General features: G+C 35.4%; 1 protein-coding gene across 6 annotated transcripts in view; it reads left to right on the top strand.

The window, feature by feature from the left end:
• The window catches only part of SLIT2 (slit guidance ligand 2), a 267,757-nt gene extending 240,691 nt beyond the window's left edge, over nucleotides 1-27,066 (top strand). For all 6 annotated transcript variants that reach the window (XM_086464307.1, XM_086464305.1, XM_086464302.1 and 3 more), the window contains 8 exons: nucleotides 5,872-5,965; nucleotides 7,899-8,036; nucleotides 8,159-8,399; nucleotides 8,734-8,864; nucleotides 15,959-16,113; nucleotides 21,201-21,489; nucleotides 25,507-25,718; nucleotides 26,825-27,066. In XM_086464307.1, the coding sequence (XP_086320433.1) occupies nucleotides 5,872-5,965; nucleotides 7,899-8,036; nucleotides 8,159-8,399; nucleotides 8,734-8,864; nucleotides 15,959-16,113; nucleotides 21,201-21,489; nucleotides 25,507-25,718; nucleotides 26,825-27,066 (1,502 nt within the window). The remainder of the gene's footprint in view (nucleotides 1-5,871; nucleotides 5,966-7,898; nucleotides 8,037-8,158; nucleotides 8,400-8,733; nucleotides 8,865-15,958; nucleotides 16,114-21,200; nucleotides 21,490-25,506; nucleotides 25,719-26,824) is intronic.
• Nucleotides 27,067-27,618: the final 552 nt, after the last annotated feature.

The raw sequence follows: 27,618 nt of genomic DNA, 5'->3' as shown, positions 1-27,618 counted from the left end.
GTTGCTACTTTCAATTCACTTGGTAATCACATAAGTAATGTGATTTAAGTATGTGAATAATCAAATGCAGATCACATCATATCAAACAATAAAAAGTTTAATTATGTCATTAAATCAGGATCATAATCTTCATTCTTGTAAGAACTGCATGTGTTACACCTTCTTAGAATAAAGAGAAACCTTTTCTACTTTTCCTTTTTGTCACTCATTTTAAAATTTTCTCTTTCATCTAGCTTAATATACTTCAAATGACTATTTTATATTAAAAGCTTGAGTATTAAAGTAATTTTACTGCATTTTCATAAAGGGAGAATATACCTTATATCCTTGGCAAGCTGAGCTACCTGCTACTAGTTTGATCACTGCCATTACTGATTCTGATCTATGATCCATCCTTTTGTTTTCCCTTTTCCCCTAATTGTCTTAAAGCTTACGTGCCTTGAAGTTACTATTTCTATGTTGTTGCCAAACAGCATATGTAAAACAACTAGAAATGTTACACTAAATAAGCCCTGTCTTACACTGACATTCACAAGCATTGTGGACAGATGAACAGAGTTAAGCAATGGTGAAAGATAGGAATATGCCAGCAATGAATTGGATCTAGAATTTGACTTTAAAATTAAATTCCAACAAAATGTTCAGATTTGTAGTTATAAATTGCATCCTACTGTGCCTGTGAACTTTTTTAATTGTAAGCAACTTTGTCCTTCATATGGTAGATATTTTTATCTTTTCTGAATAATGAGCTCAAGCCTTTAAATAATTGATGGTGTCTACCATTCATCAAACTCAAGACTTCATAAAAATGCAGAACTTTTCTGCATATATTTGCTTAAATGGCACTGACATTTTCCAACCACTCCTACACTCTATTGGCTATTTGAGTCAGAAGTAATTAAACAGGGACCTCCAGTCAAAGACTCAGATAATAATACCTAATTGATAAAACATAAATACTGCAGAAGTTGAGCCACAGTGTATCGCAACTAGGCTCAGAAGCTGGAATGGACATATATGTACACATATGAAATCTTGCTATTCTAGCAATTACCAGTAAGTCTGCAATATATATTTGTTATTTTAGCTTTGGAACAGCGAATAAGTCTTCTAGCATAAACCTGATTTTGATAATTAAAACTGACCGTTCTTTGTTTTCCATTCTGCCTCTAGCTTTTATTCTAATATCATACTCAGCTTTGCTAATACACGAGTGATTTTAAGCTTGTTTCTTCAGTAAGCTTCCCTATAATTAGCAGTGTGCTGTTATATTCAGGAGCCCATGTCCAGTTGTGTAACAGCTCTCCTCTTCATTCAGAAATATAGTGGCTGACATTGCTTTATTTGACTGTATTTTGAATTTATTGCCTAATTATTCAAAAGAACAATGATGTAATTTCTTTTTCACCTCATTGCATTTTCCTCATTATTTGTTGTACTACATGTCTTTATCTATTGGAAAATCCAGTTGAGGGTCTGTTCGGCCTTGAGAAAAGGAGGCTCAGGGGATACCTTATCACCATGTTCTAGTATTTAAAGGGTGGCTACAAAGAATATGGAGACTTCCTTTTTACGAGGAGTCACATGGGAAGGATGAGGGGTAATGGTAGGAGTTACTCCTGGGGAGATTCTGATTGGACACAAGAGGAAAATTTTTCACAACGAGAATGATCAGCGATTGGAATAATGTCCCCAGGGAAGTGATGAATTCCCTGACATTGGAGGCTTTTAAGATTCAGCTGGACAGGGTGCTGGTCCATCTTGTCTAGACTGTGCTTTTGCCAGCAGAGGTTGGATCAGATGCTCCTTGAGGTCCCTTCCAACCCAGTATTCTATGATCCTATGATTAAATTTTTCAGTGATTTATAATCTCATCAAGTCATAAGTGTCAATTAACAAACACAGAGGAAACACAAACTGAACTGTGAATCTAGCAAACGTGTAATTTTGGTTAGTTAATCAAGGATTACACACAATTCACCATCAGTGATTTCTATTAACATTTAATAGTGTTGTCTGGCTGTTTAAGTCTGGATCATCCTCTATTATCTAACTACAAAATCTCAGTAAATATTCCAGTCTTGACTTTAGAGGGTTGTGTTTGTTTGGACTGTGACAACCACGCAGAGTTCTGCTGGTTGCAGTGCTACTCCATACCAGAATCCAGACTCCCTAGATAAATTAAGCAAGATGTCTTATGAAAAGAGTTATGCTGGTTCTAATTAAACTTTGGAAGCTTTTCATAGGATTTTTGACACTTTATCCACTGCTTATTTTTAAACAAACTAGTCTGTTGCTTATTTTCCTACACACAGAAATGTTCCCATCTTTCAAAAACATAATTACTTAGCCAAGCTCTTACAGAAGCCTCAGTTACAGTAGTATAAGATGAATAAAAGAATGTACACACACATTGGTGTCATGCTTCCTCAATTGAGACATTTGTTTCACAATCTTTTTTCATTATTTTGAAGTATGTTTTTTAAAACATTGTATTATGCTTCCCAAATCAGGGAACTCTCTTAAGATTTCTTTCCAGTAAAGCCAAGGAGCCTAACCTGGTAAATCTGATATTTCTTTCTATGAGTGTTTCATCACTATCTTTTAATTTCAACAAATTACTTTCTCCCCTTCACTTTGTCTCAGTTAAATTCTGCATAATACATTGTTTTTTCAGTACTCTAAAAGACATGTTGCTTTACCAGGAAACTATTCTTCAGTGGTTTAGTATTTTTACTTAGCTTTTCTAATAATTTTTGCAGTTATATTTGGTTATGGGAATGCTCCATTCAGAATGTAAATCTGTTAACAGTACAGATGAAGACCTCACACTTGGGTTATTTTGGTTTGTTCTTCTGGCATTTATATTTTCATTCAGAAATTCCGTTCTAATTTGCCTTTTGCTAGGTATTTTAGGGGATTTCCACTGAACTTTTACTGTGAATCTATCTAGAGACAGAAAACCTCCAGGCCTGTTTGAAAAATAGGCTCAATATGTCACTTCCAGAAAGTCTCTGATATACTGTTAAATCTTGGGAATGTTTAGAGGTGTTTTTGTCCAAATCTTGTAAGTACTGAACAGCCATATTTTCATTACCTGTAATTGGGTTGTCATATACTTTGCAGTTCAGCATGTAATTTAATATAGAATATAAGCCATAATAAGATATTTGTATGGGTGTTTGTGTGTGTGTGTATATATATATATATATACACATATATGTAGACACATATATACATTTCTAATCCATAGGAATGTGTACAAGCTAGGTTAAGAAAACAGTGATTTTTGCTTATTCCACTCTGTATTCCTGAAAATCTGAATTCTCTGTTCCCATATTTATATCTCACTCTTAAATGTTGCTTAAACAGATTTCAGCTATTACAAGAAGTTCTGCAAATTGACTAAATGCTATATGAAGAATGACTTCCTCTTAAATATGTATTTGTTTGAACAAAACCCTTTGAAAAGAGAAAGGGATCTGGGTTTTGTTTGATATATCGTGGGATGCGAAGAATCCCTGGTATTTCAGGATTCTTTGTGCACTGACCTAGTCATAACAGTTGCACATTTCCAGACTAATAAGTCCATTGAGAGTTTGAAGAGGCTTTGAGGATAGAATTAAAATCCTTTGTATTAGTCATCGTCAGTGGCCTACATTTGATCTTCATTCAGTTTCCTACATATATTGACTAAGTCACATTGTTGCTGACAGTTTTCCTGAGGACTGTTAAGTAGCCTGGACTTGAAGGCCATTTTCTTGTGCTAACTAACATCTTTATTTGTATTTGTAGGGAAAATGCACTACTTGCATATTGGTAATGTGCTATCAATTTTTTTATTATTATTATTTCAAATCTTTGTGTAGAACCAGTCTGGATCTTTTGGATGGCTGCAAAGTACTTGCCTAGCTGGCAGGTGTATTTTTATCCAGCATAATCATCTTCGGCTTTGGTTCAGTTTTGCCTTTTTCTCTGTCCTTTCTTTAATATAGACTGTTCCTCAACTCTTCTAAGTTTTTGTTGATTTGTCCATTGTTTGAAATAAGTTCTACATACCCTAAGAAATAAGTCCTGGAAATAATGTCTCAAGTCCTAGGTAGTCAGTATTTGTATTAAAGGTAGGCAGTTTTAAACACTAGTATGTAAGCACAGTTGCTGTGGAAAGGACCAATTTATCTGGAGGATCTGTTCAACCTGTAAAAGAAAAACAAAACAAAACAAAACAAAACAAACCCAAACAAATAGATCTTTAACCATCTACTGTTGCTTTCAGTTTATTATGATATGTACTTCTGCAATTCCAGAAAAGCCCATGTAAGCAAGAAGACAGCTAATTATTTGGCAAGGAGCAGTGTAAAATGTCAGAAACCTCATTGCCTAATGACAGTAGTAGCTGCTGAACTGATATGCATACACACACATGCGTATGTATTCTGGAAGATATCTTCATTCATATACTCTCTCCAAAATCCCCATTCCAATGTTATTATCCTATACCTTTCTCCCTTTTTACAGTCTACCTGTTCCTGATTCTACACAGATTGTGTCCCTAAATGGTCTGTCCTTCTTTACCCATACTGTCTTCATGGTAGCCCTGTCTTCATCCTCAGTACTGTGTTGACAGTACAGGAAAGAGGTGAAGCCATTATATGCTATTTTAATCTCAGACTGCCCTCTAGCAGATACTGATTCTTCAGCTGACTACACTGCAGGCCACTACCACACTCTGATAAGTAAAACTGGGGCATACCAAATATTGAGCTACTCTGAAGGAAAGTTCATCTTGGACAGTGAAAGTATATGCTCATCTACTGCTATCTTCTGGTTTTCTTTTCGGTGTACAGTTCTTTTTGGTCACTAGCTCATGTTCTATTACTTGACAAATGACAAGGGGTAACCCTACTCCTTCCATTGTTTTAGGGTCTGATAGACCTGTGAGTCCCTGAATTAAGCAGGCACAGGGTTTATACCTGTTGATTATACATATATTCTTCATATGGATGCTGGAATAAGTGTATCTATCTTACAAACCAGTGATAAAGTTTGTGAGTGCACTATTCATGGTATCTTCTGATTAGTTAATCAGGGAACAAGACATTGATCAGTTTACACATATGTAAGTGTTACCTTGTCATAAATTTGCAAATAAAATCATAATTTCACCATATTAAAATATTTTATGGATTATACAGCCCATGATGGAAATTAGAGCCACTGCTTCAAGCAGCAGGGAGAGGTGGACATTTGCCATAGATTTTTTTTTTCCTTTTCTTTTCAAAGAACAGATTATAGATAATTATGGTACAGTAACAAATGCAAAAATTGGAGAGTCATATTTAAGAAAAAGTAGAAAGCAAATTTTCATTTTGGAATAATTGGAATTGCTTTGACATGCAGTAATATTAACATGTTTTTTTCAGCTAATGGATAACTTATAGTGCAAATCTGGGTATTTCTGTGTGTAATGTGCTTAGAAATAAGTAAGAGAAAAGCATATTGATGGCCTGTTTGTTCTAGTGAGAACAGGTTCAATCACTAGGGTTTTGCTATACAGCAGAGCTAGATAAGAGGTGTAAATGTAAAAATATTTTTTTCACAAAATTATCATTTATATCCATGGATAGATGATTGACATTGAACTAATTGTTTTTATAAAAGAGTTATCAGAAAGATTAGCATTATTGTTATTATCTATGTATTAATATTTATTTATTAGTACTTATTAGAAAGGTAGTATTTATTATTATATCATGAAGTATGCATTTTTCAGTGTAAAAAAAGTTGTAGCAGGTACTTTTGAAATAGAAACAGCTATTTTCAGGTCACTGTGATATTTTCACTGAATTGACAGCATACATTATATTTCAGGTGAGCTCTGTGAGGAGAAACTAGATTTCTGTGCTCAAAACCTGAATCCTTGCCAGCATGACTCAAAGTGTATCTTGACACCAAAAGGATACAAGTAAGTCTAAAATATTGTCACAGTCCAACTGAATCTAAATTCCTGGGGTTATATCCTGCTTAGCTTTTTTTCGTTTTGTTTTAGTGGAAGAAAGTTCTATTCTCAAAATACCGGTTTCAGTTATTATTAAGCATTATGGCAGAACAGGCCATTATTTTCATGGAGATATACATTATTATCTTAAATTATGTTTTAGTGAATGTTACTGATCCTAGACAGTTCTAATTCCAGTCATATCTTGAATAGGTACGCAGAGTAGAGCACTCTATGTGACAGTCTATACAAAACCCTTTCAGTAGCTTGGACATTAGGAAAATAATTGTATTTAATTGAAGTGAAATAATTATACTGCTTTCTCAGAGGTAATTGTAAAAGAGATTATTAGGTGGGCACACTGGAAGGTATAAACTAAAGGAGTCCATCCTCAGGAAAACTAATCTTTAATTACACCATATCCTTATCGTAATTAATTAGTATGCACAATTTAACGTGTTTTGTATAGGCTTTAGGTTAATAAATACAGGAAACCTGCAGCTTTCAATTGTCATAAGCAACTGTTTTATGCACAGTATGCTCTTGTGCTAAAATCAGATTATCTATTATCAATCCTACTACTTATGAAATGACCTTTTATTTAAAATGGCAAAAATATTTAAATATACTAAATATTCAAATTAACATGAAATTAAGTTGATAGTTTTCAACTGGAAAATAGCAAACTTGTTTGATTTCAGTTGTAGTGTGTTATGTTTATTTTCTTTATGCCACTTCAGTAAACCTAGTTTGACATCATATACTTTACTGCCTAGTTCATTATCTTCCATGTTACTTTCTGAGGTTTTAGATCAGAAAGTAGCACATGTGGTAACTTCAAGAATGTATCTCACTTAGTCAGCTTTTTAATAGCATGCTTTGTATTCTTTTTTTGCTTTTCTTATTCATATGTATTGTTGAATAAAAATCGGGACATATTTGGTTGAAGTACTTAATTTAAAGTTACACAGCTATTTAAAATCACTCTTACCACTTTAGAGCAAATTTTAGGTACTAAAAGAAACAACTCTAAGGAGGGAATCACAAGATCTAATGAAATCAATTACATACAACTTAATTTAAAAAAAATAAAATAAAATCACATGGATGCATGAATTTGTAATCTTTTCCATTCATTTCTCACAGAGTTCTGGGCATTCACTAGTCCAATATATGAGAATTCCCCAAAGAAATGCCACTAGAATTAACAACGGGAGTTGTATGGGAGAAAAAAAATAAAATTTAAAAAATAGCAAACAAAAAACCCCACTATATACTGTCAAGGATATGTTGTTTCTGTTCAGTGGAGGCTCAGGGAGGGCAGCGGAGGATGTGTTTTGAGACTTCGGTTAGTTCACTAACCATGGAGCTATTTATAGTAAATCAAGCTGGTGTAACTTCAAGGGGAAAAAATTTATGCATAACCTCTGAACTGTATAAATGGACCATTGCTGCATTCTATCCATAGCTGTTCAGTTGACAAGGAAAATACTCATCAGTATAATATAAGCCTTGGATTATTTGTCTCAATTTCAGCAACTAAGCATATTGATTATTTTTAGTGTTCACAGCCACTTACAACATCCTGTAACATTCTGCATTACTCATAAATTTCAAGAACTGTCAAAATGATTCATGAGGGCGCTCTGCCTTTAAACTACAATTCTTCACTGTAACGGCAGATGAGTAAGCATTTGTAACTAGCAAACCTGTATTCATTACATATGTAGATTCCCCATGTAATAACATGATTAAGCTACATAGTCTTTATGCACAAGGTCACAGAAATGCTTTTTCTTTTCTTGAGTTTAAAGCAATTCAGTAGCTCCTTAAATTTCTCATAAGCACGCTGTATTGTTAAAAGGTACTGTACTATCCTGCTTGATTTCCTGTTTCACAGATGTGATTGCACACCTGGATATGTAGGTGAGCATTGTGATATTGACTTTGATGACTGCCAGGACAACAAATGTAAAAATGGAGCGCAGTGTACTGATGCAGTTAATGGATATACATGTATTTGCCCAGAAGGATACAGGTGAGAAAGATCTGAAGACAGTAAAAATATGTGAGAAAGATCTGAAGACAGTAAAAATATGTATGTCTTCTGTCAAAGTTGCCTTTTTTTTGGAAACACTAATTTTTTCTGTTTGTATTTAGTGGCTTGTTTTGTGAGTTTTCACCACCAATGGTTCTACCTCGCACTAGCCCTTGTGATAATTATGAATGTCAAAATGGAGCCCAGTGTATCATAAAAGAGAGTGAACCAATCTGTCAGTGTTTATCAGGCTACCAGGGTGAGAAATGTGAAAAGCTGATCAGTATAAACTTCGTCAACAAAGAATCCTATCTACAAATCCCTTCAGCTAAGATACGCCCCCAAACCAATATCACTCTACAGGTAAGATTGCTTGGGTTGTAGACTCTGATCTGGAAAAGAGTGTAAATGACTTGTCATGGTGTGGAAAATTAGCCAAAGTTGTCATTGGCTCACTTAAAGAGCTTTTCACAGTTCGAGCTAAAAATTTAGAAGAGTCACTGGAGTAATGCTATATTCATATTGAAGTCAATGGGCTTATTGATAGGAAGAGGAAGAATTTTGTCAGGTTGTCTTTCAAGGAAGAATTATAGTGAAGTAACAGACTATGGCACTAAATTCAGAAATTCACTTGATACAGCATTTTTATTTAATATTTATTTTTAGTTCTTTCTAAGTGTTTCTTTCTTTTAACTAGATTGCCACAGATGAAGACAGTGGAATCCTGCTCTACAAAGGCGATAAAGATCATATAGCGGTAGAGCTGTACCGAGGTAGAGTGAGGGTCAGTTATGACACAGGATCTTATCCAGCCTCTGCTATTTACAGGTGATCCCAGATGAAACAAATTTCTAACTGAAACAAAACATGTATTAATTCTTTATATCAAAGTCATATTTTTGAATAGATGGTTAAAAGAAATATATGCAAATTAATGTGTTGTCACACATTTAAAACCTATTGCCAGAAGACATGATAATGCAGATGTGTCAGAAAGTTAATATATTATTTGATCCACTAAAACTGAGTAAGAGTTAGCTTTCAGCAGAATATTTATACATTTGTGTAAAGCTCACATGTGGAAGTGAAGGTTTTTCCATGATGTTACTGCCAAATAATTTCAGTGTGCAGGGTAAAGTGCAGAACTGTACTGCATAAGCAGAAATGAAATGGAAGTTTCTCTTCTCTTCTGTGTTAGGCAGTGATAAAATGTGGGACTTTTCCCTGGCAAGTGAAGAGAAGGCGAAAAACCTGATTCTGAAAAAAGGCACTACCCTTGAAAAAGAAATGGGTTTTGCTTCCAAAGTCATTAAGAGACAGAATCCACATCAGCTTCAAGAGTATAATTTCAGGGGAGGGTTAAGTAAAATTTTTCTGGTTCTCTGAAAAGTTACCACCTGAATTTCCAGGGAGGTTTTATGTAACTTCTCAAGAATTTACAGACAGACATTGCAAGAGTGAGCAAAAAGACGACACGCATTACTATTTGGCCTTGATTGCCCTGTTGTTACTACTAATACGTTCAGAAGGAAAGGGGAAGTGTTAAATGAGTTTTCCTTGAATCTTCTTTTTGCTGTAGAAGTTATGTATCTAGTGTATATTTACTTGCTGGAATTTGTAGCAGCTGACATCGTTCTGCATTCTATTAGGGACATTTCATTGAAAAATGATTTTCAGAAATGATTACACTCAAATGGCAATATAAAATCAAAAGCTTAAGTTCATATAGCAGGGAAACATTGCTAAACTTTGTTAGGTAATAACACCAAGGGAACTGTGTTTTTAGTAGATTTCTAAAAGCATTTCACAGAAAAAAAAATCATTCCTATAAAATACAATATATAGTTTTTTAGTAAAAACATAGATTTTATAATAGGCACCTTAATGTTGCTTTTATTTTTTGATGCAATATGCATTTCATAAGGTTTTTTTACAATTCCATGAAATGGTTTAACATATGGAAATAGTATATGCATTTTAATTTTGTAAATTTTCATATATTAAAAATAGGATTTGACTTTACAAGAGATTGATGTATTTAACACAAATTTAAGATTGCATGAAACATTCACTTTTCTCAATGACTACAATTCAAAATAAGATTATTTTTCTTTTCTTTATTTCTGGGTTAGTGCTAAAGAAGAAGTTCAGATTGTTTTGTCAGGAGTTTATTTTTGTTGATTTTTATTTTGATAGGTACAGCTGTCTGAGAATAGGAAGCAACAGAAATCAGAATCATGTGTAATTTCAAGTTATTTTCGCTCTCATTTCCTGAATCTATCGAGAATACTTCTTCCCATTCAAAACATACATTTGCTTTTCATGAATTTAATGCTTTCTCCAGTATTACTGGAATATAATAAATACTGGTAATTCAGACTTGTCCATTTTCGTTTTCTAGAAAAAGATTGGAAAACAATACTGACACAGGTAAAATTAAAACCATAAATGTAGAAGGGATTAATAACAAAGTAATCAGTTAGTGAACAGTCCCAATTAGGTTAGTGTTACAGAACAATTAGAAGCATCTCTCTCATATAGTTGATCAGCTCTTTTGAATTGTGTGACAAGTGGAGAATGCAGGCACAGTGAAGAAAGGGATGGGAAATGCAGTGAAGTGTAACAGGGTGACACGGTTGTTTAGTGAAGCAGATACGCACTTTTTATTATTATTACTATTACTATTATTAATTATTAACCACCCTTTCATTTCAAATGAGCATGGTGGTGAGTTTCTAGGAGATAGTTGAAAATTGTCATGTAATGGTACTGAGATCAATTGTAATAAAGTCTTGCCCTTGAGGGAAGTGCATATGTTAGAAGCCATGTATACATTTCCACATTTGTATATATGGTTGTGCATGTAGTGATCACTGTACAAATCAGCTATTATTTCATTTCTATTTCAGGTTCTAGAAAAGAGTATGTTGTAGGTTCTTTTACAAATTATACTCTAATCCCTTCATCCTTTCCAACCTATTCCTATTTTTCGAACTTTTGTTTCCAGCAATGCCCATTTTGAGTTCCTACTGTTTTACCTTCCTAGGATCTTTGTGACATTTCCTGCCCTTTTTCAGCTCTTTACCTTCTTTTCACCCATTCATTGCATGTTGTCTTTCTGTACCTTTGATACCTATTAAAGCTGTCTCCTGTCATGTTTCCTGTTCTTTCTTTCCCTCTTTCTTTCCTCCCTTCCCTGCCTTTGGTTTTGTTTCTGAGCTGGCTAGATCTGATCATCTTTTCTCAAAAAATGCTCATAGAAATCATCTACATTAACCTACTAATTCACTTTTCCTCTTCTCTATTTTGTCCTTCTCAGTCTCCTCCTTGACTTAATTTCCAGTCCTGTTTTCCTTACAATCCACTACCATCCATTACTCTCATTCTTGCTTTATTCTATTTCTTGCCCACTCATAGCTCTTTCTTTTCTTTCTCTGTAGGCCTAATTTTTGCTTCTTCTGAATAAGAACTACACAGTTTCTTTCTCTGTCCATGTAACCTTGATCTAGCTAAGGCAACACTTTCTCTTTGAATGGGTTGGCAGGCCCAGATCCAGCAAGTACTACCGCAGCCCAAAAGTATAGCTGAAGGGAAGGTGCTAGTCATCTGTCTGTTGAAATACAGCCAGCATGGACAAAAAATTCGGGGATCTAGCCCTCCAGTTTCTACAGACTCCATGTTTTCAAGATTTTAACACCTTGCCTCAGTGGATTTTCGGAAAGATGACAAATGGATAGACATAGTGCCAGCCCACTGCCAAATGTCATGACCTGCAAAGCAGGGTTAATAGAAGCATAAAAGGCAGGAGTGTGTTCCCTTCAGTTTGAGAAACTTATTTGGTCTGTTTAGAAAAATAAAAATCAGTTTCAGGCATCATTCAGTATGGAAAATTTTAAAAGAAACAGTTGAAGTTTACCAAAATTATAAATAGCTAAAATAATATTGTGAAATGGTGTTGTGGTTTAACACAGGTAGGCAGCTAATCACCACACAGCTGCTCACTCACCTCCCCTTCCACCCCAGTGGGACAGGGGAAGACTAAAGAAAGAGTAAAAGTCAGAAAAAACATGGGTTGAGGTAAAAATAGTTTAATAACCAAAGGAAACTGGAGGAAGAAAGAAAGAAAACAGAACAATTGCTACAATTGCAATCACTCACCATCTCCCATGGGTAGACCGATGCTTAGCCAGTTCCCAAGCAGACGATGGCTAACCTACCTATCCCCCACCTCCTCTCCATTTTACTGCTGAGCATGACATTACATGGCATGGAATATCTTTCTGGTTAGTTCGGGTCATCTGCCTGGTTCTGTCCCCTCCTAACCTCGTGTGCACCCCTAATCTATTCACCGGGGGACAGAATGAGAAACAGAGAAGACCTTGACATGATGTGTTATTCAGAAATAGCTAAAACATTAGTGTGTTATCAGCATTGTTTTGGCCACAAATCTAAAACACAGCACTATATGGGCTATGGTGAAGAATATTACCTCTATACCAGCCAAATCCAGCACTAATAGGTGATGAATTATAAAAGCAAACAAATTAATGTTTTATCAGAGATACGAAGAAGATAAAAGAGTATTTTACCTCATTAAGTTTAGGAACAATGAAGTTTAAGAATGATTTGGTAGATAGGGTAGATTGCAAACTAAGATGGGAAGTTGCTTACAGTGAGGACAGAAAGGAAATTTAAAAACTGAAAAGTTGATCAAGAGATTTACAGATTTCATTAAGGAAGTGAAGATTCATGGATAGTACAGCAAAAAGATAAGACAAGTTGTACTCCACTGAACAATTATGAGATACCTGAAACAGAGGCCAAAATAAAAAAACAGCCAATAGAAAGATCCAAATAGAAGTTTTATAATATAAATGACAGTCAAGAAGTGGTGTGTTGAAAAGGAGTCAAATGGGAGATGTAAAGCCTACAGAGGTACTTGCAGTAGCAACAAAACTGTTACAAACAGATTATTTAATTGTAATAAATATGGAAAATTGCCAATAACAGCCATCGAGCTGTGTAGAGTGAATGAGAACTGCTTTATCAATGGGAAGTCACTGCAGAAGCAGCCATCATCCCAAAAGCACTCATCAGTCGACCTGAGTAACAAGATGAGATGAGGGCGGTGCCAAGACCAATAAAGAAAAGTAATTAATTGGAGATGGTTATTTGGGAAAAGTTGACCCACGGGTTTTGTTCCATCTGGACGTCCATTTTTAAATGTTAAATGTTTTTTACACACACACACACAAAAAAAACCCCAACTTTTCAATCTGTAAAGAAGTTTTCATCATGTATTTATTGGAAATATGGGAATATTTCTTCCCAAATCATTATTCTCCTACAGAGTTCCAGAAGCTTTAAATCGGTTTTTCTTACAGCTTTTCATTAGAATCTATGCATTCAGCTCTCATTTCTCCAATGGGAAATGGGCTAGAAGTAATATAAGCGCATTGGCAGGAAATATTGCACAGAAATGCCTTGTGTTTATTTCCCCTTTAATTTAAACCACCCTTACTTAGGAAAGCTCCTCTTTCTCAGTATATTTTTAACCAGTAAAACAGTTTAAACTAGAAGCTTTTAATAATCACTTTTAACAGAGACACACTCCCTTTGTACATTATGTTTTATACATCCCTGGAATGACCTCTTGCAATAAAAACACATGTTCTATGTTGCTCTCATCCTTTTAAATACAGTTGTGTGAAAGGTTGATAAGTTGTAAAATACCAAAAAGAACATTATATTAGGGTTTCTTGCTTACTTAAGTCAAGAAGTGATATGAATTTTGATTTCTTAGCACGACATTTTTCCTGGATTCATTGAAATGTGTTAAATAAATTAATCTTGGCACTTTTCTTATTGCTTGATCACAGCAAACAAACCTCTTAATACCTTGAATAGACCTTACTCTTTAGGAATGATGAACCCTGACCTTTTCCTTCTCTCCATGGAACCTGGCAGTCCCCCTCCTGCTCACTCCTGGAAAGTGTTTATTCTGCCAATATCTGCTCTGTTGTGTGTTTGTACTTTCACATAGAGCTGAGTTTATGTAAAGCATGCATGCTACCATGCAGATCTTTTGTCCGTATTGAGCTGAGCCTGTCCACATAGTTAGAGTTGGTAATAAATAGCTAAGAAACTATTTAATGTGTCACAGCTGTAAACGACCACGTGAGTGCTTCTGATCTGTTCCAGGACAAAAGCAGTTAGGTTAATTAAAACATCGCTAAGGATGTTATAAGGTAATTTGCTTGATTTTTGCCTTGAGATTTAGGAAGCTAATCCCTTTCAGCTATACTGCTTTCGTAATGAGAAGAGCTAACTGACTGTATGGCTGTTCAGGCTATCATACAATTGGTTCATTTAAATAACTTTTTTTCAAAGGCTTAAGCTCACTTATTTGATGGTGCCCTGAAGCAAATAAAGGCTCTCATGGGAATGGTTATAATGTCTGGTCTCTGGACTACAGCTCATTGTTGTAACTTCCATGCAGCCATACATTCAGCTCTTAATTCTCCAGTGGAAAATGGGCTGGAACTAATATAAGTACAATGATATATTCAGTCCCAGAATTAAGTAATAATATTCTTCTCTCTGATGTACTTAAACTGTGTTCAAGTGCAGAGTACTTACCCCGCACTTAAACATTTGCTGTGTAGATATTGAGGCTGGTAAGCATAGGCAGCCATTTCTTGGACTTAGTAATGTGTTGGCTTGTCCTTACACAGCATAAGCACCATGCTTGAAACAAGCCTTTTCTGCATGACACCGTTTGGGTATTTTCCTACTAGTGGATTCATATCTTGTTAGTAAGCACAATGGTATATGTAGGCAAGAAAAAAAAATTAATACAGTATTCACTGTATTAAGCAGAAGCTGACCACACAGAAATAACCATGTCTAATAAAGATAACAAATTACTTTATTGCTAGTATCAGTGGAGCTGCACAGACCAATGATTCGATTTTTGCCTGGCAGGACTAAGGTTAGATGCAGTTCCATATTGCATGAAATAGTAGTTTTATATATCATGAGTCAACTCAGAGCTTTGTACTTGCAAAATATGTAACCCCAACACTATGCAACATGTAGGATCCACACACACGTGCGCAAATAAGATCTGGAAATAACATTAGAATCATGAAATGGTTTGGTTGGAAAGGACCTTTAACCATCATCTAGTACCACTGCCTTTGCCCTGGTCAGGGACACCTTCCACTGGATTAGCTTGCGCAAAGCCCCATCCAGCCTGGCCTTGAACACTGCCAGGGAGCGGCAGCCACAGCTTCTCTGGGCAACCTGTGCCAGTGTCTCGTCACCCTCATATTAAAGAATTTCTTCTTTACGTCATCTTTGTTTACTTTATAGATTCTGTCTAATCTAAATCTACCCTCTTTTCATTTAAAAAGTTACATCTTGTCCTATCACTACAGGCCCTGGTAAAAAGTCTCTCTCCATCCTTCTCATAGCCCCCCCCCCCCCCATAAGTACTGGAAGGCCGCTATAAGGTCTCCCCAGAGCCTTCTCTTCTCCAGGCTGAACAACCCCAACTCTCTCAGCCTGTCCTCATAGGTCAGGTGTTCCAGCCCCCTGATCATTATTGTAGAACTCCAAAGTGTAGAACTTGTTGTAGAACTCCGAAGTGTAGAACTCCACACATTTTTTGAGGACAGAAATAAATTTGAATTAAAAAGGGCTATTAATTTACAATACATATTATTAATACAGGGTTATTGAAAGGGTGTTATATTGTATTAGCTCTTAAGCACACATGCGTGTCCTTGTGTAAAATCTAGTTTTCAGGAGACTGCACTCCTGGAGAAGTTCTGTTCTGAACTCTTAATGGGGAGAAGATGAAAAACAGTTCTAACCAGACCATCAACTGTTTAAAATTAACATTAATTTTTATTTTGCAGTGTGGAAACTATTAATGATGGCAATTTCCACATTGTGGAGCTGCTAGCTATGGATCAGATTCTGTCTTTATCTATTGATGGAGGAAGCCCCAAGATAATTACCAATTTATCCAAGCAATCCACTCTGAATTTTGATTCTCCACTGTATGTAGGAGGTAAGAGGATCTTACTGCTTCTTACTAACAGTATCATAGCTAATTTAGTCTGGTAACATGAATTAATAAACACATGGTAAGAGATTCATTCATTGAGGTAACACCTTAAGATGAAACTTCAGCAGTTAATCTCAATAGTTTTGATTTTAACAAATAATGTCCTCAAACTGCACCTGTTGCTTTTTTATCAGTATGGATATTTGATGCCCACTGCAAAATTCTGTAATTTTCTACTGTTATGTAGCTTTTTATTATACTGAAGAAGTGTGTTTAACATTGTTTAGCTACCTGAAGATTCAGTAATGCCTATTCCAAAAGCATAGAATGATAGAATTCTGTTTCGGTCATGTTTTACATTTCTATTTCACTGTAGGTATCTGCAGGAAATGATAGCAAGGTGTAAAGCCATGAAGTGTAATTTATGTCTGGAGATCTTGGTGCTTGGGTCTGATAGGAGTCATGACAGTAGTTAAGAAGAGAGCCAACTGGACAGTTGCCTCATAGTATGTGGCAGTGTTTGTTGTTGGGTATTTTTGTTCTAAGAGAGAATTGTTTGTTTCAGTAAAATTGATAGTAGGTGATTGTGGAGATAAACTATTTGAAACATTTTGGATCATTTGCTGCAATTTGCTCTGTAGAGCTATGGATTCAAGCCCATTGTTTTGACCAGCAGTTTCTGTTGAATTTCTGATGAGCCAGCATACTCTAGGTAAGGGTCAGAAACTTCAGCCACCACTTTGTGTTTTCTTGCTGTCCTTAGTAGCAAGTCTAAGTTCTTTGCGATCAGAGATTTAGTATGGTTTTTAAATACTGTCCTCTACCAGTCTTCATCTTGTACTTAGTTTAACCTTATGCTCTTATAGAACACACATAAGGAGTCTCGTTCTGATCTGTTCATTCTGTGAAAAGAATATCTACTTTCTTTTTAATTTTGTCTAATTCTTAAGAACTGTTTTGTGTCTGAGAATAAGTTTTTAGACTTGAGCACCTTGCCTCCTTGCAAAAAATTATGGTACCAGTGGTACATTCGTGAGATGCCTATTTTCTATAGAAAAGATGCTACTTGCCTTATTTCTAAACATACAGAAAAGCTTAGGGTAGTTGCTTAGATTGATCTCTAATGGAAAAGACAAACAGTGAGCTGCTTTGATACCCATCAGGAATAGCCTGTTTCTCCTATAAAACTAGTATAACAAGTGCCTCAGTTACAAGTGATGAGAGCTAAGTTGACTTTTGTCTCTGAAAATCCCCATTCTTCCCTTGAAACACCAGCTTTTTGTAAAATCTTTTCAGATTTTGTCATTGCCTCCTTCCATCTAAGATGGGAAATAGTACGAGATGGAATTTAACATTAGTTATCACTCCCCATACTAGCAGAGAAAAGAATTAAAATTATCAAATGTATAGGCTGCCTTTAAGATTGCTTCATATCATGAATCTTCAAAGCAGGATTGCCTTGTGGAGCACATCTGCATGTTTTCATCTGTTTCACTTCTGTTGTCTGTGTCCTATGCCACATTTTTTTGAAGAAGAGGTGGTCCTACATTCTAATAAGACACTGTGTGCTTACTTACTTGTGTTGTCAGCATCGGTTTGTTATTTAATGACTGCTAAGGCCAATTTTAATCACTTCTTGAAAACTGAGATTAGTGTGGAATGATTCCACTGTCTGTTAGGGGCACCTTTTGATGAAATGAGGCTAGTCTGCCAACTGTAAACATTTATTCTGTGCAGTGCTAACACTTACTTGTGGTTTGTGACACATGGTTCACCTCCATGCTTCTTCACCTGGCAGATCTGTGTCTCCATTAGGAGAATCATACTAATCTGCATCATCATTTTGAAGTATCAGAAGAAATTTTGGAAATATTATTTTCCTTCAGGGGGTTGATTCCTAAGAGCAGGAGTGTTTTTCATCCTAGTGCATGTTCTTTAGAGAGGTCCTGTGGTCCTTCTATTTCTGTTTTTCACATTCAGGCTTCATGCAGGCAATTATTTCTGCTGTCACAGAAAATGTTGTTCCAAACCAGAATGAAAATCATTATTAGAAGCACATTATTACAAAATAAAGCAAAAAAACAGCAGGTTGATATTCAGCTCTTAAACTTTTCTGTTCTTTATCTATGTTTGTCTATTTATGATCTTTAAAATTCTTGAGACAGTTAACTTTCACTCATATCTTTATATTACCCATCTTTCTGAGATTCATTCAATTTTTTCTTATCCAACTGTATCTAGACTTTTTAGAGAATTTGATCACACATTTCCATCAGTTAAGAACTCAAATTCTCACTAGGATTTTATATAGTATTTTTATCTTTGCCAGAGTCTTAGTTTGACACCTATATCATCATGTAGCTTACACTTACTCTTACCACCTTCCTGCTGAAATGGCATTTCTGGTAAGCATCACCTCAGCTGGCAGGATGAAATTGAGACTTGACAGCAACCCCTTGTATGGTTCTCTCATATTCCCTCTCCCTCTCTCCAGTTTTCTCTCTCACTCCCATTCTCTCTCCCTGACACACTCCTCATCCCCGCTTTTTTTTTTTTTTAAGTTATTCTTTGGTCACAGTATTTGTGTTGGTTTTGAAGGGATAATTTAACACTATTTTTACAGAAAGTGGGCTAATCGATTTATACTTCTTTTTTTCTCTTTTTTTTTTTTTTTTTTGGGGGGGGGACACATTTTTCCAACTGTATGGCTCTCTTGTGTGGTCAGAATACACACGCTAGATATTTTTCAGTCTTTCTATAACAGATTTCACTAAAACGTATTGACAGACCATGGCTTTTTGTAAGAAGTCTTAAGGGACAATCTGTTTCTTCTCAAAAACTCTTCACAGGGGTCACACACTTCACTGACACTTCACATTCTTCTCTCAGAAATTAGAGCATATTTTGCTAGTTGAGAGTGGCACCTTGTTTCACAGAAGTCCCTATTTCTGAGACCAGTAGGGCATCAGCTGCTTTTCATTTGTGCTTGCTCTGTTCTAACAGTTTCTAGAATAAGATACTCGTTTTAACAGTGTTATTGCATGACTGCTATTTAATAGAGGTCTTACCATTTGCCAGGTTCAGCTTAAGGGGGAGTGAGAACTACTTTCTTACCTTTCCAAAAATAGAGCTGAAATATTTATCTCATTTTTCTATGGCAGTTCTTTCCTAACTGGTAAAGAACCTTTATCTAAAAATTATCTAAGAAATATTGCTGAAGAATATGAGTATCTTTTTCACACACTTTGGCCTTCTAACACTTGGTAACTTGCTAGAACAAGCAAAAAGTGTATAGGCTAAAAGCTTATGTATATGCTTGCATTGCGTTTCCAAATGTCTTCCATATTAGGGATTGTAGACAAAAAAAAATCCTGAATCACAAGTGATATACCTCAAATTATCTGGTGTCATGCATGCTTATATGGTTCCCAGAAATTGTATCTAAATTTCCTGACACTTACAAGTGTAACATCTAGTTTAGCATTGCATTGGTGCACTTATTTTTATGTGGCTTTTATTTTTACAATGGGTAAATTCAGTGCATCTATTCTGATATAAGTTGCCTAAACATTTTCTGAGTGTTGCTTTCAAGAGAGACATCAGGGTGAAGAAGCCTTGATGAGTCTGCCTTGTCCCTGGATTTTGAGAATATAGAGAATAGTTCTGAGGAAATGGAAACTAATGATTGTTTGCAGTCCTTTAATGTAAAAGTCCCAAGCCTATTTTACTTAATTGGTAAGATCAAAGAAGATTAGGCTCTTCAGCAATATGGGTGCAATATTGTTCATTTCTATAATCCGAAGCTTAGCACAATGAAATTACAATAACCTCTAAATGAATGTCAGGTATACTTCGTTAGGTTGCATAGCACTTCTGCACTCTTAACTGTTCAGAGAAACTATATAAAACCATTAGAAGTATCAGTTTACATGGTTAAGGAGCAACTATGCAAAACATTACCTCTTTCTGTGGTTGTTACCTAACTAAGTACCAGAATGAAAATTGTTAGTTTTCCCTAGTAATAAACCTGTGCTGCTGATAAGCTTATTTATATTCAGGTAAACAGATCCTTTTCTAATTCTCGGTACACTTAGATTTCCTTTACTTACTGGTCTCAAGAGGTATTTAGGCATTTGTGTATTAATTATTTGAATGTAATATCTTAAGGACTAACTAATACAGGCTGATATGTTGGCAATAAGTTAAAAAAAATAAAGCAGGGGGTAGGAGTAGAAGAAACTTCATTTTTACAAGGAAGCAATGTTTAATAGTAATGTTCCTTCTGAATTAGTCTTAAATGATTAACTGATCACAACAGGATGGCAGTATCACATAGACCTACTGCTTTAATTACACCTGTAACAATTATGTACTACAACAGAGGAATTATTCTGAAGATGATCAACATCAGGGACATTTGCACTATCTAGAAATATCTACACATAAGTATTTTGAAGTTGAATTATTGTTATTATTGACTATCTTTGTTTTAAACTGTAAAGGCAAACTATGAGTGGCTTCTTTATTAATCTGTTTTCTAGATATGCTAAACAAAAATATTTTTGAAAATAATGGAACCGCATTCTGTTGAGCTTTTCTTTCTAAGAATTTTCGCTAGCAAAATTTCACATTTGAAATGTGCATGCCAGCTCCAAACTGATGAGATAGTCCTACTAAATTCTTCTGGATTTGAGTATTTTAGCAGCTTACAAAATATCATGTATCAGCTGCTAAATTTCAACAACTTTTTCCAAGATACAGAAACTATGTCCTATCCTGGACTTAATTGCACTAGGTCAAGGACAGGCATGTATCTGAACCTTTTCACAGTTGTGAGCTTCCTGTGTGAAGTCCTGTATAAATCTCTTTAGATGGACCTAGAAACTTAGGGGTTTGGAGCTGGTTTACATGCATGCTTGACAACTAGGTCAACATCCAAATACTAGATCATTGATCATGGTTGTAGGCTGAATATCAAAGAATAATTAATTAGAAAAAAAATTCTTTAAAAATGTTTAAAAGATAGATAAAATGGCACAGAAAACGGTACCAAAGATTACGTTGATTATTTGCTATTATTAATTTCCTAGGCATGCCTGTGAAAAATAACATAGCAGCTTTACGCCAGTCTCCAGGACAGAACGGCACCAGCTTCCATGGTTGCCTCCGTAATCTATATATCAACAGTGAACTCCAGGACTTCAGAAATATGCCACTGCAAGTGGGAATTCTGCCAGGTTGCGAGCCTTGTCATAAGAAAGTTTGTGTGCATGGAACATGCCATGCTACCAGCCAGTCAGGCTTTTCCTGTGAGTGCGAAGGAGGATGGACTGGACCCCTCTGTGATCAGCAAACTAATGACCCATGCCTTGGAAATAAGTATGTCCTTCCTGAAGACAGAACATTTGTATAATATGCATATATGTCTCCTATTACATGTCTTTTTTTCATAAAGTTCACACTTTTTTCAGCAAGAAACAAAATGTCCTGGGCATGCAAAAATGAAAAAACAGTGTCCAGGTTATAGTATATTCTTTCCATAAACTTAATAAGGAAAAGTCCCCAGTTTAGGGGAGCAGATAGACACATCTCACTGAAGTTCTGCCTAAAGCCTGGGAAGTGTTCTTATACACTTCTGTATGGATTTCTTCTGTAATGAGTTACACTGATGCAAGTGCTGGTATGACACTCGGTACAAAAATCATTTAGAAAAGGTTGCAAATTGAAATAAAATATGTATTTACTTATTTATAATTTTATACAATGGGGAATTATTATTATTAACATTTAACGTGTTTAAGAACTTGATACAATAGATATATCTAATTTTTTTATCTTTTCATATACCCCAGGCTTTAGCAGGAAAATAGATTTCTACCTTTATGGTAAACTTCTGTTTAAGTCCATGTGTGCTAATTCTTTTTTCCTGATTTAACTACAGCATTTTAGGTTAGACATTCTGTGTATATTCGTAGAGAGGATTGTGTATATATATGTGTAGAGAGAGCACAAACAATTATGTATATATGTGTACATGAGAGTATTTATATCTATGCATATTCATCTTTTAAATTTGCTATAGAGACAGATTCAATTTTTTTGGCTTATGATCTCCCAGCACAAGAAGATCAGAAGCTTCAGAAGTTCAAACTTCTTCGGGTTTTATTTGTCATGAGCAAAAAGATGTCATTCTGTTTGCCCTTACCACTGTCCTTAGTACAGTTTGGCAAACATTTCATTATTTTGGTAAAGTAAGCCTGCTTGGATCTTTTAGCTGCTGCTTTTTCAGCACTCTGGCTTCTGTAACTTTTTACTTTTGAGGATCAGTGGCCTGAGTTTACTAAAAGATTCTAATACAATTTCTAACTCCCAGATAAAATGATGTTTAAGTGATCTTTTCACATAGTGCATGTGGAGAGTCTGACCCTTTAAAGTTAGCATTGCTTACATTGTTTATGGACTCCTTTAGTACTATTAAATTTTGAAGTCTTCCCAAAGCTACAGCAGTGAATTTTTGAGGCGTATCATTATAGCATTTCATTGTTTATGCATCTTTTTTCTTATTCTGTCCTCTTCCACAGTAACTTAAGAGATAAAGAAAGGAAGTCACAACAGGTTAAAAAATACAAATGTGATGTCTATCACATCCATTTTATATTTTAGGAGTCAAAAATAACTTTAACCAGTCAAAAATTGAAATTTAATCACCAAGTTCTATAATAAGAAAAGCCCAAGAATTTCTTTGAACTGTCCTCAAAAATTAGACTGTATAGGTTCTTGTAACTATACACATCAGCACCCAAACTCAGATTCTGTATTTCTTGATTCATCTCTAAATCCTGCCTATTGAGTAGATGCATTTTCTTGGTCTAATATAGTATAACATTCCACTTTATCTGAGAAACAGACTTGTCATTGATCTCTGTTTCGAAAATGTAGGGGATCTTTTAGAGATCCCTGCACACCCTGAAAAGGCTTAAGGCTTAGATTTATTTTACCTAAATCTAGGTGCTTGGCTTAGGAACACAGTGACCAAAGTTTGCTCTGTTCTCAGTAGAGGAATAAACACATTTTTAAAGAGTAAATTAGATCTCAAGTGGTCTAATCACCCTCTGGATAAGCTCGTTTCTCTCCATGACTGCATGAGGAGCTTATGGCAATTACACATCTAACTTGAGTGCCTGACATAGGTACCTAAAATTAGATAAGATGAAACTGTGCCCAACAGTTTGCACTTAGCTTGATGTTCCTTTCAGTACAGTCTGAAGATGAAATTTAGGGCTTCAAAGAACAGGTGGAAGCAAAAGTATGAGAGCTGGCATTAGCTCAGATTTAATCATCTTCTAAATCAGAGAGAACTTTACCAAAGATCCTGACACAGATCACTTTGATATCTAAAACAGCCTGTATAGAATATGACATGATGTCAGTGTCACCTGAGTAACTTCATAGATCAGATGTCCTAGAAGTGGTTGTTTTGTAAATGGTGAACAGATCAAATGCTGAACATAATGAAAACTAAACAAAAGCTATCTGGCCTGTAATACTGTCTAAGCCTTCAATTTTGAGTCGCTTAATCTAACAGTCTTGGAATATCAAACTTCAACCACAGGAACAACTTGGAATTTTTAAGGGAACATAGTTGCTTCAAAAGTACAGACTCTTGCATAATAGGGAAGTTGGAGGTGCTTAAGCTATTAGTTAAGTTTTATATTTGCAGTTTTTAATCCCAAACTGGATATGTGAGTGGAAGCTATGTGTTGTGCCTTCCGTTTAAATATCCTGTGATGAGACTGACTTCCCATACTCTTTTTTTCCTCCAAGTATCACCATGCCTAAAGCACTTGCACAGAATTGTAATGTAGATTTCAGTGATGTGTGGAATTTGTTTATGTTTATAAACTGAAACAGTTTTAAATAGTTAATGCAAGTTTGTCAAAGTTAGTGTTGTGCATTCTTTTCAATTTTACTGAATTTCTTACTATACTGAAGGAGTACAAAACAAAAAGTCTCCAAAACCAGACTATGTTACCTACTCTTAACTCTTCTTTCACTATGAAATGCAATTTTACACGAATTTTTGCCATCTTCAAATTGAAACAAAGGATTTTATTGTAGATCGAATGGGATTTGTTTTTTTTTTTTATCTAAAGCTTTTCATTTATTTATTTATATAGTTATTTATGTGGCTGCCACAACCTGCTAAGGAGGTTGTGGGCTCAGGGATCTTGCAATACAGAGAGGAAAAACACTAGAAAGGAGAAACATCAGGGAGGGTGACTGTGACCTTGAACGTCAGGATTGAATTCCTCCCTACAGAGGAATCTTTACTGTGGTCTCCCTAGGAAACAGTATGTAGATAGAAAACTTGTACATCAAGACAACAGTTAAAGAAAATAACATTATTTCTAGGAAGAAAGTTATTGACCCTGTGCCACCAAATGAACAAAAGGAAGTTATTTTATTCCAAGTCATTGGTGATGTTTTCAGAAGATGAATTCCCCTAATCTTCAGCTTACACCTAGGAACAGGTAATTAAACATCCTCCTTTTGGGAAACACCACCTCTCAGGAGAAGTAAGACCAGCTGTGTATTCCCATACTACTGTACATCAGAACTTACCAGATGCAGCTTAACTCACAGCCTTTTTTGCCTAACAACAAGATCTGAGCCTGCCACAAATGTTTACCAAAGCTCAACTGAGAGAGTAGCTACTTTAATCAGTTGGGTGAGACTTGATAATATGCAACCTCATCTAGTGTGAGTTTCTGCATGAGTACTAGATGAGTGCTGTTTGGTTTCAGTGAAGACCTGCCTCATACATTATATGACCACGCTACTGGCAGTTGGCAATGCTGACTAATATATTTGAAGAGGGAGCATGTGTTCAGCTTTGAAACTGCCTTTGCTTGGGTCAGAAGAGTTTCAGGTAGGAAGTGCCTGACCTGTCTTTGTGCTGGGAGCCCCATACTTCATGAGTAACGATATGTTTTCTTATAAATGATACAAGAACCAGAAATACAGGTGAGTATCCTTTTTCTCTACTTAATTCTAGTGGCTTACATTTGGTCTTGGTTTTGCTGTGTTCTTCCCAAAAGCATGCTGAAAATTTAGGCAGACAGGGAATGTTGGTTTTAATAACTGTGGCCTGTAAAAGTCTTCCATAACACATCTACAGTGGCTGTTTTCTGATGAGATAGATTTCTGTACTGCAGCTTGTTTTGTGTAAACCTGCATACCAATTATAAACCACTTCACTGCATCTCACTGAAAAAGTCCATTAGAAACAAAAGCAATTTCTTCTGAGTATAGTCCAAAGTATTTGTAGTTAATGTTGCTTAGCTGAACTTTGATGAATAATTTATTTTTATTCTCTTGGGCTTGTTTCCCCTGTAGATGTGTGCATGGTACCTGCTTGCCGATCAATGCATTTTCATACAGTTGTAAATGCCTGCAGGGACATGGGGGAGTCCTCTGTGATGAAGAGGAAATGCTGTTTAACCCCTGCCAATCCGTCAGGTGTAAACATGGCAAATGCAGGCTTTCAGGACTTGGGAAACCATATTGCGAATGCAGCAGCGGATACACGGGGGACAGCTGTGATAAAGGTAAAAAAAATTTTAAAATCATGTTGTTGTTTTGGTCTTAGAAAAGAGGGGCTTTTATTAAAACATGAACAGCCAAAAACATTACCAACTTTTTTTTCCCCACAATACACACATTTGTTGTTTTTATTTTTGTTTTTGTTTTTGTTTTTTACCATAAGAATTTATCTCAGTGAAAGAAAAATCAATCTTTTCCCATGAAATTGTTTACATTTTGAAGATTTTTTCATCAAATGTTTTGCTATGAAAACATTTCTATTTTTTGCCTTTATTCAGAAACACATTTTTACTATATTTAACTATTACCTTTTACCTGCTATATCTTTCTGTATTTATTGTTTCTCTGCCTTCTGCAACTGAGAAGCCAAATCCAATGATTCTGCTCCTAGTTTTATCACAAACTCTACTTTTGACCTCTCAGCTTCAACTGATTTATCACAGCGAATTATGCAGGTGAGATGGATGAAAACAGGATGACTTTTCCCCCTACCTTTTTCTTTTTCCTTTGTCTATCAAAGCTCTCCCTCTCCCTCTCTTTCCCTTACCCCAGATGGCATTTATTTTGTATTGTACATAGATGTGAACAGAATAGCAGAATATGGTTGTAGAACTTTTAACAGATGTCTCATTTTTAGCTGGTTTTATACCTCAGTAATTTATGAAGTTACTGGAATGTAACTTGTATTAAATAACAGTTCGAATAATATTAAACTCCAGGTCTAATAAATTAAATTGCATGCTCTCTGAAACATTTCCCTATGGTAAACAGAACCAGCTGCAAGCAATGTAGGAACAGAAGATGTGTATTTTTGTAAAAGAGGAAAAGATTTAAGCTTCCAATTTTCTTGTCATTGTAATAGCTTTGTATTTATGGTTTACATATACATAATATAAGCTTTACTGAAAATAGGAGGTATAGGAAATAAAACTCAGCATTAATCAAATTATGTTTGGTAGAACCACTAGTTTTCAATATACAGACTGAGTCAAACTTTAAAATGTCAATCCCAACTGCAAATAGAAACACCGTGTTTTCCTTAGCAATGTCAACCATTCTTTGACCTGTGTCTCAAAAGTGTATCTCTTATTTTAAATGTTGTTTTCTACAGAAATCTCTTGTCGAGGGGAACGAATCCGAGATTACTACCAAAAGCAGCAAGGGTATGCTGCGTGCCAGACGACCAAGAAGGTATCGAGACTAGAATGTAAAGGAGGATGTTCAACTGGGCAGTGCTGTGGACCACTAAGGAGCAAGAGACGGAAATACTCTTTTGAATGCACTGACGGGTCATCATTTGTGGATGAGGTTGAAAAAGTGGTGAAGTGTGGCTGTACAAATTGTCCCTCCTAAGTGTCCCTGTCACACTTGTCTTTTGAAAATGTTGTATACTTATTGACCGTGTCGGACTAATTAATGCTTCATAGTGGAAATATTTGAAATATATTGTAAAATACAGAACAGACTTATTTTTATTATGAGAATAAAGACTTTTTCTTCATTTGAAAAAAAGATTCAAGTGCTTGAACTGAGACTTCTCATAGCCAAGAGGAGCTTTGAAGAAAAAAAAAAAAAAAAGACTTGGTAACATTACAACAGAGATGGGAAACTTTAACTGCTTTTAACATGGATTCTTCTTTATAACATGCTGAAGATACACTGACACTATACACATGTGACTTTCAACAGCTCACAGATGAAATATTGACCAGAACATGAGGCTTGTTTTTTTCACTTTCGTATCAGTATATTTTATTGTCTTGACAGACGATGCCAATCGCTTATGTGTGGATGAGGAAGCATTATGAGTGAAAAGAATCAGATTATACAGAAATAACAATTGTATGAAATACATTTTATCTTTTGGAATTATTAAGCATCTTGAGAAGATGGGGTCCCATTCAA

The sequence above is a fragment of the Leptosomus discolor genome, chromosome 4 (genome assembly GCF_034619465.1).
Source record: "Leptosomus discolor isolate bLepDis1 chromosome 4, bLepDis1.hap2, whole genome shotgun sequence".
NCBI classification, from domain to species: domain Eukaryota; kingdom Metazoa; phylum Chordata; class Aves; order Leptosomiformes; family Leptosomidae; genus Leptosomus; species Leptosomus discolor.
This window is presented reverse-complemented; position numbering and strand designations above follow the sequence as displayed.